General features: G+C 40.1%; 1 protein-coding gene across 9 annotated transcripts in view; it reads right to left on the minus strand.

Moving 5' to 3' along the window:
* LOC105484242 (ELKS/RAB6-interacting/CAST family member 1) overlaps positions 1-12,805 on the minus strand; it is a 541,895-nt gene that overhangs the window by 134,147 nt on the left and 394,943 nt on the right. For all 9 annotated transcript variants that reach the window (XM_071070649.1, XM_071070651.1, XM_071070652.1 and 6 more), the window contains one exon: positions 2,716-2,860. In XM_071070649.1, the coding sequence (XP_070926750.1) occupies positions 2,716-2,860 (145 nt within the window). The remainder of the gene's footprint in view (positions 1-2,715; positions 2,861-12,805) is intronic.

Consider the following 12,805-nt stretch of genomic DNA (forward strand, 5'->3'; position numbering starts at 1 on the left):
CCAGTGCAGCATGGAGGCTGTAAAATTCTGGAGGTGAAAAGAAGAAAATAATGCTGAGAGAAAGGCCATCTGGTGACAGCTGCTGTGACTAAACAGATTGTATTAGTGCTTTCCAGGGTTCTATCTGAGTTTACACGAAATCTCGTGCGGGGACCTGACAATCACAGCAGGGCTTCTTCATGACTTAAGGTCTGAACACACGGGTTGGCACCCACCACAGAACATCTGGAGCTTGTTAGACAGCCTTTCGTTTTTATTTTTTTCACTGGCCCTGGCCCCTTCCTCTGATGCAGCCTCTCCAAGTGCTGCTTTGCCATGAATGAGTCAAGGAGACAAGTTACCCTGGGGGGGTGGGGGGGTGGTTAGAGGGGATAAGTAAATTGGGACCATATTAGAAGGTGAACCCCAAATCTATATATCCCTCATTGCCTCCCCTCTTTCTGACGACAGGAACCACATGTGAACGCCGAGAGCCTATCAGGCGGCGGCAGCTCCATTTGCTGGAAAGTCTGGTCAGAGCTGACGGCTTCCCTGTTAGGAAATAGCCTTTAGATTGAGGCACATTCCAGCAATTCAAGGACTAGAAGCTTTAAATTAAAACAGCATTGATGCCATATCCTCTTTCCAAAAGGCCTCTCCCTTGTCCAAAAGTTAGTACACACTCTTGGAGGAATTAAAGAATCAAATGCCTTTGGCAAGACTCCTTCCTTCTTGCTCACAGCATCCAGATACATTCTGAAAGGGCAGGAATGTAAAAGGGAGGCAGGAGATGGCTGTAGGAAGGACTCCTGAGAACTGTTATTATTTTTCTCTGTATACAGGACACATCACTACAGAAAATTCAAGGCATATGGTTTGATATAAAGACACTGAGAATTTCTTAGCTACTTCCTTCTAAGGTTATAAGCTTACAGATTAATTAATTTCCGTAATTTTCTTTTTCTTTTTTCTTTTTTTTTGAGACGGTGTCTCATTCTGTCGCCAGGCTAGAGTGCTGTGGCGTGATCTCGGCTCACTGCAACCCCCACCTCCTGGACTTGAGTGATTCTCCTGCCTCAGCCTCCCAAGTAGCTGGGACTACAGACGCCCGCCACCACATCCAGCTAATTTTTGTATTTTTAGTGGAGATGGGCTTTTACCATGTTGGCCAAATGGCCTTGATCTCCTGACCTCGTGATCCACCATGCTCGGCCAATTTCCTTAATTTTCACATAACGAAAACATATGGTCTTCAGAGGCCAGTAATCAAAAACCACTGTGAATGAGGTACGGTATTCTGGTCTGCTAGATACTCAATTCTATTTGGTGCCTTAAGTGAAGGGATCATGAACCGCTTAAATCATAGGCCTATGTATTCAAGCCTAACTACTTAAGATAACTGATATTGCTAAATATATAAACTCAGATATCAGTGAACTCCCTTCTTCAATAATATCCTCCAATTTGCTATGATCAGCCTTGATGAGCCAAATTTCAGTTTTCAACTACTGGATGCATGTCTTTAATAATAAGCACATTCTTCCTATTTTACATAACAGGCGGTCAAAATATTAGATGATGTCCTCTTCTTGCTAAAAGGTATTTTAGGTCCCTGGAAAAGTTTTCTTTCACTTGTGAATGAGCAATGGGTTACTTTTTGCAGGTCAACTATCCATCCTGCCGAAAAAAGACATCTTTTGGTATTTTCTCAGCAAAGTGTGCAACATAAATACATATAAAGTCTATTTCTAAGCAGGTTTAATTTGATCCACAGAGAAAATAACTTCGTTGTTTAAATATTGATTCTTGTTAATGTAAACATTATACCAAAATACCATCAGTTGATGACTGACCTCCAAAAATAGAAAAAAAGAACTTTCTTTACTTGAAAAGCTCTTTCTTGGTCTCACGACTTGAGGGAGAAGAGCACACCTGGTCAGCCAAAATGTACAGGCAACGTGACTGGGAATGCAGGAGGAGTCACGGAGGCGGGGACGCGGGTGCTGCGCACAGCCAGGAGCACTCAGTGAGGAGCGCTGAAGCTCAAGCAGGGCTCCGATGTAAACATCCAGCACTCTCCTTATCTTCAAAGGGAAATGTTTTTCCCCATTTTTTTTATTGTGGAAAAATATGTCTAATATAAAACGTTATCATTTTAACGATTTTTAAGTTGATGGTTTTGTGTATTAGGTACATTCACACTCCTTGCAACCATCATCAAAGGGGAAAATTTTAGCTTTTATTTTCACAAACAAAAGGTGTTACATGAATACTAAAGCATTAAATTTTGAGAGCATTTAGGCTGGAAAAGAAAAGGGCCAACCTTTGTTCTTATCTTCAGAGCTTACCCAATCCTGAATAACTGAAAATCTTTTCATGAAAATATCCTTAGAGGCTGCTATCATAGAAATCTTGCTGGATGTTTAAAAAAAAAAGCCTTTTCATGTCAAATGGGCTAATTTCACTAATTTCTACAATCCGTTGTACAAAGTTAAAAAACATTCTCACAGAAGACCTGTGACATTGTCCAAAACAGCCCTCTTACCAAGAATGCTCTGCATTTCCTAGACACAGATTTGTGGAGGTACAAAGTCTCTAATGATGGAAACTAACTAGCTCCAAGGATCAGATGTCTAATAGGAAACAAGAGACCTTAAAGTACAAGCTGGCAGAGACCCGTGGAGAGACAGTGTGAAGGCTGGCCCCACTGACCCTCCTCCTGGCATTTAATAATACCTGCTGCTTAAGCTGCTGTACCAGACGATCCTTCTCCCGCTTCAGTGCAGCCACTTCCTCCTGGGTCTTTTTCTTAGAGGACGAAAGCTCCAAGAGGGCTATATTGGCATCCTTTTCACTAATGGCAGCCAGAAGAGCTTCTTGCCTGCAAAAGAAAGAAAATGCCACCAGTGTGATTTACCCCTTCTAACACTTCTTCGAAGTTACTATTATCATTACCCCCATTTTAAGGGTAATAAAACCAAGAGTTTCAGAGTTTACACAGCTTGCCCAAGTTCACACTTGGAGTCAATGGTACAGCCAGGAATCCCATTCAGGCTAATCTGACTCTACATGTCTGTATCATGTTGTTATATTGCTATCTTAATAAGTTCCCCTATATTAGGCTAAGTGAAATAAGCCAGTCACAGACGGACAAATACTACATGATTCCATTTACATGAGGTATCTAAAATAGTCAAACTCACACAAACGGAGAGTAGAACGGTAGTTGCAAGAGAGAGAGAGGGGGAAACGGGGAGTTGCTAATCAGTGGGCATAAGGCCTAAGTTACGTAAGATGAGTAAGTTCTAGAGATCTGCTGTGTGGCGTTCTCCCTGTAATTAACAATATACTACATTGTACACTTAAGTGATTAAGAGGGTAGATCCCACGTTAAGTCTTCTTACTACGATAAAATAAAGTTTAAAAAATATTTAGGCCAGGTGTGGTGGCTTGTGCCTGTAATCCCAGCACTTTGGGAGGCTGAGGTGGGTGGATCACTTGAGGCCAGGAGTTTGAGACCAGCCTAGGCGACATGGCAAAACCCCACAAAAATTAGCTGGGTGCAGTGGCACACGCCTATGGTCCCAGCTACTCACTACTCACTACTCGGGAGACTAAGGCAGGAGGATCTCTTGAGCCTGGGAGGTGGGGTTGCAGGGAGCTGAGATGGCACCATTGTACTCCAGCATGGGTGGACAAACTGAGACCCCATTTCAAAAAAAATAAATAAATAAAAATTGTTAACCTTAAAAAAAAACTATATTAGTAAGAACTTAGGGTTTCATTTTATATTTTAAAGAGTTCCTATAGTTGCAGTTGAACTTGAAAAGTAAACAAAGTTACTTTCTGTAAGACTAATCCTGTCACTTACATACTTTATCCATTTAATTTATTCCTTTGATAATTATTCTGTAGCTTCCAGACCACTTGAGGCATTACTGACACTGAAAACATTTTCATGCATACAGTGTACAACGAACTGCAAACTTTAATAAAGTGGATATGGAGACACAGCCGTCTATTCCTGGTGCATTATGAACATCGATCATTCATTTTATCTCATCAATGCAAATAAGTTTGCAGTTGTGGCTTTATTGGCAATGATCTGCACACTTTGAAACAGTAATTTAAACTTTACAGATTCCTTATGGTTTAGCTAATAATTACTTTATGGTTTGTGTCCAAAGAAAAAAAAGGTGGATTTAGAGGGGAGGCTGATGTAAGAAATTTACAAAATAATCATAACAAAGTTGGTGAACAATTAGTTTCATAATCCAAAATGCATTTGTCAGCGGCTCATCTTTTATGAAAGAAGACATGTTTGATTTATAGGAACTATATAAGTGGCCTGAGCTTTTGACCTGAGGAAATGCTGAATCTGAGAATGCATTGCCCAAGTTTAACCTTGCTTCTGTCTTTTGTTAAGATAATTGAGCTTCAATAGCAGTCATATGGAAGAGTTTTAGTTTAGCCACAAACTGGAAGACTATCTGTCTACTGAATATTCTAATGGCTATTCTTTATTCTGGATGCGTAGGTATACTCAACTCTGAAAGCAAAACTAACGAGTGGAAGATGTATGCTCGGTTTACATCATGGAAATAAAGATCCGTTTCACTGGTTTTGCTGCTGGAAGAGGAGAGAAGGTCCTCGTCGCACTGTCCCCACACTACGTAATTCTAAGAAACGGCAGGCAACTTACACCACGAGGATCCAGTCAACACTAAAGGGATAATGACAGTCTAAATATATCCATGGACCACTTGAAAAAAATATGTTAAGTGGCGAAATGAGCTTAAAGGTGAAAGGGTTCAAGATGGTCTAACGATGCAGCTTCCTGTTGATTGTGGTCATCTGTTCCCTTTTGGGAAGCTCGAAGAATGACCAAGCTGGAAGCAGCAGCGGGCTTTCCCAGTAAGGGCGCTACATTTCTGTGCACCAATAGTCAGAATCACACATTTAGTAGCAGGCAAGCAGCAGCAGATGTATGACAGATAAATTATCTAAATAGACTGAAATAGCAGCAGCAGATGAATGACAGATAAATTACTCTATCTAATTAGATTGAAATACCAGCACCTTTGCTGAATGCAAAAGACAAAGGTGATCGGACTTGAGGCCTACTTTATGCTTAAGGAAAATATTGTAATATGACATGGTAAAAATGATTCCATATTGTTGAAGCTTCGTGACTGAATTCCAAGCTCTTTCATAAATGGTGTGCTTGGACAGCTAGTGTGGTACAGTTAATCTCTGGGGTAAAATGCCACATTTGCAAATCACAATATGAAATATCAGATGACAATTTAGATTTCTAATTTCAAAGTTTTAAGGAACGTGGCATTGGAGTCTGAGCCACTGGAATAATGTCTTTGTAATAAGACACACAATTGGAAGGATTTTTTATGCAATTCAAATAGAGATTTTATTTCACTGATACTGTTTCTTTCCTGAGCAGTGATAACATGCTATGGACTATACAGAATCAAACTTTCTCTCCTATGACCACAGCTCTCATCCTCCAAAACTTCCCTAACAGACTGTCATGGCTTTGTCCTTTCCATTTAAAACGTACGCTCCCGACATTGATTGCTACATGTATAGGTGCCTAAGAAGGGCAATTCATAGTCAACAGAATAAAATGTTTTGATTATATATTGTACACATAATCATGTGAATTCTGAGTAATGTCTATCTTTGATAGGTATACCAGCTTTTGGGTTTTTCTTTCATTTTCCAAAAGGGACGAAGACAGTATTGTTCGCTTGGTTACAATTCTGGTAAATTTGAAGTGGATACTATGAGGGAGAACCACCTCTTGGAAAAAAAGTGGAGGATAGGTAAGAATGTGAAAGCTAGTAAACAGTAACAGCAAAGACTTTTAGGAAATAAGAAAAATTGCTGTTCCTCAAATACATCTCTTAGAAAGGACGACATGGTATAGTTGAACTTACCTGATTAAGTTTTACAAGGCACACTTGAGAGTGTCTAAACTCAAAAATGTTAAAAATACTCTGCTTTTCAGAGGGAATGGAATTCACAACGAAAAAAACAAGCAAATTGAAAAAGAATCTTATTTTAATAGCTGTCTATTCCATATAATTGCTTCTTTGACAAAAAGTATTTTCTGATAAAAGCAGTACAGTCACTGAAGAAAAACTGAAAGATACAGAAAACTATAAAGAAAAGAAAAATTACCAGAAATCATTCCTTTTTATAATTTCTTTTAATCTGAGTCAGTGGTTTGAGATCACCTATTCTAATACTGATATAAATAGTTTAAAGAAATGGAACCTCAGAGGAATTAATCACTGACTTTAAGAGCTTCACCAACTGAAGAGCATCCACAGAGAAAGCAGACTTGCTACTGTAGCACATTCTGACTTCATTCCCACGAGTCCCGAGGGAGTGATCCAAGCACATAAAATGTGAACGGCAATAGATGTATGCCACAAGCCCAGGGCAAAATAAGAACTGCAATGCTCTTCTCGTCAAATTACTCTCCTTGTTCTGTTCCCTTCTTTTCCACAGTTTAAAAAAAAAAAAAAAAAGGAAAATGTGGACATGAAACCTTTCACAGCGATTAGTAATCCCCCCACCCGCTGCATGACCAACGTGCACATTACGAGCGTAATGAGTAGGTAGCAGCAGAAATCCAACTTTAAGTCATTACAGTAGTCTATTCACTCTATCCCTGGTGCTTGAAACTACCAGGCCAGTTGAGTCTGCCCTTTGACCTGCAAATTCTAATAGAATCAACATGTCTCTAAACGGACTGTGCTGCGGCATCTGGGCTTCAGGAAATAGTAGGACCACCTCCTCTACCCCTTCCCCCATCCGGGCAAATGTCAGAAACTGGAGGCAAACATCAAAGGCAAATGGAGCTCAAAATGCTTTTGAATAATATTCCTGAATCCTTGAGACCACCACCACATTAGCCTTCCACTGCCAGTAAATAAGAGACCATAATTAGCATTGGAATATGGTGGTTAAAAATCTGAATGAGTCCTAAGTATGTGTGTGCGTTTAACAGAAATGCAAGACAAAAAAAGAGGAGTATGAATGAAGGGATGTTACCAAGGTTTATTATTTGCTCCTCCTCCAACCAAGTATGCCGAATTGAATGATTGCGTAATCATGTTCTATACATTCTATAATACTGAAAACATCTGGAGAAATACCAGATGAAAACAAGAACAAGATAAGTAGCTCTGGACATTTTAATGTCACAGACACGTAGGAATAGTTTAATTTACTCTAATTTCAAGATAAATCTGAAATCTAGATTCTCTTGCTGATGGACTAAATAAACCTTTGATTCTGCTGCCTTCCTTGTTATTTAACCAATTAACTATCAAGAGTGAGTAGTAAACTACCAATATATCTCTTCTACTCTTCTATCTCTTCTCCTGAAGATATCCTCTAAGGACTAGATTCTTCAGCTTCCCTTGCAGAGGTTTCAGAGGCTACGGTAGACACACTACTTAAATAAACTCTGAAAACCATAGTCCATGGGACAGCCTCTGTGGGTGGACCTCACTGAAATGCCTGCTCTCGCCATCTTTGGTCCCTGTACCTCTTATGTCCTCTGTAGGTCATCTTGATTTAGGTGCCCAGAAATATCTCTTTAATGTAAAATGTCAACACGAAATTAACTTTTCCTTCCACCATAACAAATTACCCTTCTAATGTTAATAGAGCCATCATATTCCTGGATCCACAGGCTGACCACATTTAAATCATTTGATTTCTTCTCTGCTCTCACTGGCTAATATCCAAGTTTTGCTGGCTCTTCTTGTCTAATAGTTTTTAATGTACCCACTGTTTTGTATGTGCAGGTCACTCCCACCCTTTTATCTTGGGCCTGCATTATTCTTAAAGCCTCTTCTCTGATTTCTCCATCATTCTATACTGTCCTGCTTTTCCAAGGTCACCGTCATTAGGTCTCTTGCCATAGCAAATATTGTGGCCTAATATTCAGGATCACCTACAATTTTTTAACCCATTTCTTCCCTATTGTCTTCCAATGACTCTGTCATGGAGCTGCTATGTGTTTTCACTTAGGTTTATGTTACGTCCTCTGCCTGAAATGCCTGTAGCTTTCTCTCCTTCAAAATCTGGCTTCTCACTTAACTGCTAATTTCTCTCCATTCAGCATCTTCTTTCAGCACTTATACAGTTTGGATGATATTAACAGGCATTTGCTCTGTAAATGTTTTTTGATTCTTCTACATGGGTAGGGTCTGTTTCTCTGATTATAGTATGTTTATGATTTACCTCTTAAAACTGTTTAACGTTTCTGGTTTATTTATTGGTCTTTCGGTTTATTAGCTCATTAATTTTTTATCTTTTAGATTTTTTTTAGTTGTGGTAAAACACACATAAAATTTACCATAACCATTTATACATGAACCGTTCAGTAAAGTACATTTAGATTGTTGTGCAACCAATCTCCAGAGCTCTTTTCATCTTACAAAGGTGAAACTACACCCATAAACAATAACTCCTCTTTTCCACCTCCCCCAGCCTCTGGCAGTCACCACTTACTTTCTATCTCTATGAATTTGACTTCTCTAGGTACCTCCCGTAAGTGAAATCAAACAGTATTTGTCTTTTTGTGACTGGCTCATTTGACTTAACATGATGTTTTCAAGGTTCATCCATGTAGCATGTGGCAGAATCTCCTTTTTCAAGGCTGAACAATATTCCATTGCATGCACATACCACATTTTCTTTATCCATTCATCCATCATGGACACTTCGGTTGTGTCTATCTTTCAGGTATTATCATAATGCTGCTATTTTTACTTTTTTTTTTGGAGATGAAGTCTTGCTTGTTGCCCCGGCTGGAGTGCAGTGGGGCGATCTCAGCTCACTGCAAGCTCCGCCTCCCGGCTTCACACCATTCTCCTGCCTCAGCCTCCCAAGAAGCCAGGACTACAGGCACCTGCCACCAGGCCCGGCTAATTTTTTTGTATTTTTAGTAGAGACGGGGTTTCACCGTGTTCGCCAGGATGGTCGCGATCTCCTGACCTCGTGATCCGCCCGCCTCGGCCTCCCGAAGTGCTGGGATTACAGGCTTGAGCCACTGTGCCCGGCCTTAACTGAGTAATTTAATCCTTACATCAACCTTATGAAAACTAAAAGCTTTCAAATATTGTTAATGTTCTACATTGCATTAGCCGAAACTGCTTCAGCTTTCTTGTTTTATTTTATTGAGGGCTGCAGTTACTCGACACACTGATCATATCTGCTCGTCTTCACCGTTTGCCCAAAGCCTGTGCTTAGGAACGGCTGGAATACAAACTGCTCAAAGACAGGATCTTCGTCTGGTTTATTCTCTAATGTGTCCCAAATGCTAAGAGTAGTTCCCAGCACAGAGTGGGCTCATAAGAAACGTATCTTGAACCAATAGCTGCTCTGATTCTGACTTCATTTCTGTCTGTTGTGGTGGTTGCCCAGCTGTTCAGTGTTTCCACCTATTCTGAAGCTGTATTTCACCGTACTTTTAAGGCATTTTTTTTTTCCAGGCCAGTAGCATCCAGGCAAGTGAGCAGAGCACATAAGGAAGATAAACATAAAAGAAACTACAACTAGAAAAAAAACATGAGCTTTGAGCAATCTACAGTTCATTTAAAGAAAGAAAGACTTGTGTTTTCTCCAACTGAACAGCTGACACCTAGTTCACTAGGTTCAATTCTATACGCCATAATTTAAGAGGGTACAAAAGTAGAAGGTATCAAAGGAAGATGACATAGTGGGATTACATAAGGGTATGCTAATCTAAAAAGATTTACTAACATAGCACAATCACTGCTACCAAAAATTTTAAGGTAGGTTTTGCAAAAACAGAACATTGAATCTGTGTTTGTCCAGAGGGCACGACTGTCACCAAAGTGGGGGAAGTCATAAAAGAGAGACTTTGGTTTATAAAAGGAACGGCTCGTGTATTCATATTTGTTAATAAGGAGAATTGGAAAGCCAAAAAATTATAGATCTTTCCATGACTACGTGTTTAAAGAGATTATCAGAGATACTGTGCAAGTAATTTTGTTTTCAGTGGTGAGACTGTCATTTTCAACTCTAAGATTTTAATAAAACTAATGAGATGAAACAATAAATGGTAAGTGCCAAATATATTGCCTGGGCAGTGAACGCTGAAGTAGTGCAGCAGAGAGGAGTCACCTCAGGCGAAGGACGTGGGAACTGAGACGGGCCCTATTTTGACAGAGCAATAAGACAGACAGAGTGGCAAGTGTGAAAGCACCAGTCACATGTGAGGACACATCGTAGAACTGGATTAGGGAGTGTCTACAGGGACAGGAAATGGCAGAGAAGCTGAAGAGGTAGCTCTAAATCAGAGTAGGGATGGTCTGGAATGGTGGCCTAAGGAATAAACACAGAATGTGAAATCCTTGAGGGTTCTGACCAGAACCGACAGGCAGAGGGTACACAAAAATGCTGAATGAGAAATGATTTGATTTTGTGCGTAATACAGAAATACCAAAAGTTTTAGAGAAGTAAAGCAAGGTCTTAGAAAGACTGAGCTGAAGGTAATGAGGAGAGATTACAAGGTTCTGCAAGGAGAAAGGCCAGGATGCTACTACTAGAGATGTGTTAGAAGTAAAAATCTTATATTACAAAAACAATTCCTAAAGAACGAAGAATAAAATGCTGCTGTCTGACTCCTGGATTCAAGAACTGCAGTTAGGACTCTAAGTGAAAGACTGCTATGCTAGTCAATGAATATGCAACACAAAATAACTAAAATAACTATCACATTTATGCTTAAACGCTACAAAGAAACTTTCAAAGGTCACCAAATATAGGCTACTTTAGGGCACTGTTCCAACAGTGCACGCTGGGGTCCCGCCTAGCACAGCCTTCCTGCAGCACAATGGCAAGTCCTGTGCGAAGCACCATGTCCAAGTTTCTCATTTGCTGCTCATCTCATGTTTCTCCATCTCCTAAAACAAGGGAAAGGAACTGACCTACACAGTGAGAAATACACTCGTGATTGGGCTCGGTGGCTCACACCTGTAATGGCAACAGTTTGGGAGGCTGAGGCAGGTGGATCATCTGAGCCCAGGAGTTCGAGACCAGCCTGTGCAACATAGTGGAACCTCATCTCTGCAAAAAAACTAAAAAAAAATTGCTGGGCCTGGTGGTGCATGCCTACAGTCCCAGCTACCCGGGGGGCTGAGGTGGGAGCATCCTTTGTGCCCAGCAGGTCGAGGCTGCAGTGAACCGTGATTGTACCACGCTGCATTCCAGTCTAGGTGACAGAGCAAGACCCTGTCTCCAGAAAAAAGAAAAAAAAAAAAAAGGAAAGAAATACGCTCACAAGGGAATGGGTAGAGAAGTTATCCCAATATGGACTGACTTCCATTTTTCACAAATTCTTGAAAAGGATCAAAATTAACATCCTAAAGGCAGAAACTGCTGGTGATGATAGCTTAGTAAATGACACTGACTGAACAAAATTGTGGGTGGAAAACTTGCCTTCAGTTTTTTCCTTCACCTTTTCTGAAAAATGAGCATATTCATACAAGAGTATGGCAAGTTTAGAAGGCTCAGTTGTACTGTGCTCTTGAGGCTTCTGCTGTAGAGCCTCTACCTGCTTCTCAGATGGGCAAAAACTCGACATTTGTATCTCCCCTTGTTAAAAAACAAGTTTATATACTCCAAATTTGTTTAAAAATATAAAAATGAATTGTATTCTAATCTACAGTAGGAGGCAGATCAGCCGTTGCCAGGGGCTGCAGTGGGACATGGAGAGTGAGTAGAAAGGGACAGAGAGAAGCTCCTGGAAACGACTGCGGCTTGACAAGCTCCCAAAACGTACGTCTCAAATGTGTGCACTTCACTGTATTTATACTATTTCTCAGACACGTTAGTTTAAAAACCATAAAATCTTCTGAATGAGGAATGTTCTCATATAGCAAACATGATGAGTATAAGCACTTTTTTTTTTAACCTATGATCAAATATAGATAACATAAAATTTACCATTTTAAACCATTTTAAAGCATGTATTTCTGTGGCATTAAGTACACTGACATTGTTGTGCAACTGTCGCCACCATCCATATCCAAAGATTTTTCATTTTCCAAAAAGAAGCTCTCTGCCTGTGACATGCTAACACCCCTCCTCTGCCCCCTCCAGCCCTTGGCAGCCACCATTCTACTTTCCGTGTGTTTGAACCTGACTACTCCAGGTACCTCATACAAGTAGGATCACACAGCATTTGGCCTTTTGTATCTGGCTTATTTCACCTAGTATGATTCAAGCACAAAGTACGTTTATGTTTCCAAATTTAAATAATGTGGAAGATACCAATTACCCTATGAATATTTTTTCCTCGAGTCTTCTTTTACTGTATTCTCCAGAAAGAGAGAGAGAGAGAGAGAGAGAGAGAGAGAGAGAGAGAGAGAGAGAGAGATACTTCTAAAGATCACTGGTTCTTATCTAGCCACTGCTGGACTAAGAAGGCAGAGCTGGCAAGTGCCAAGATCAGATGGACAAAGCAGATGAGAAAAGGTCTAGGGCAGAAGAACTCACAAGACCTGGGGAATGCTGCCAACTTTGCTGGGGTCCTGATGTCCTTTTTTCTTAAGTCTAGTTAAAAATATACAACCACAGCTTCAGTGCTGTCCGACTGAATATGATGCAGAATCTCTGTGAATGACTTGTTTTTGGTCACTTAATGTTACACATCATTTATAGTGATACTGAAAATCTGTTCAAGAAATGACGTATTTATAGCAATTCCAATATTTGGTTAAAATTCACATGCACCCAATAGGGTGTCTTATCTTCTATAGGG

This window comes from Macaca nemestrina, chromosome 10, assembly GCF_043159975.1.
Source record: "Macaca nemestrina isolate mMacNem1 chromosome 10, mMacNem.hap1, whole genome shotgun sequence".
NCBI classification, from domain to species: Eukaryota; Metazoa; Chordata; class Mammalia; order Primates; family Cercopithecidae; genus Macaca; species Macaca nemestrina.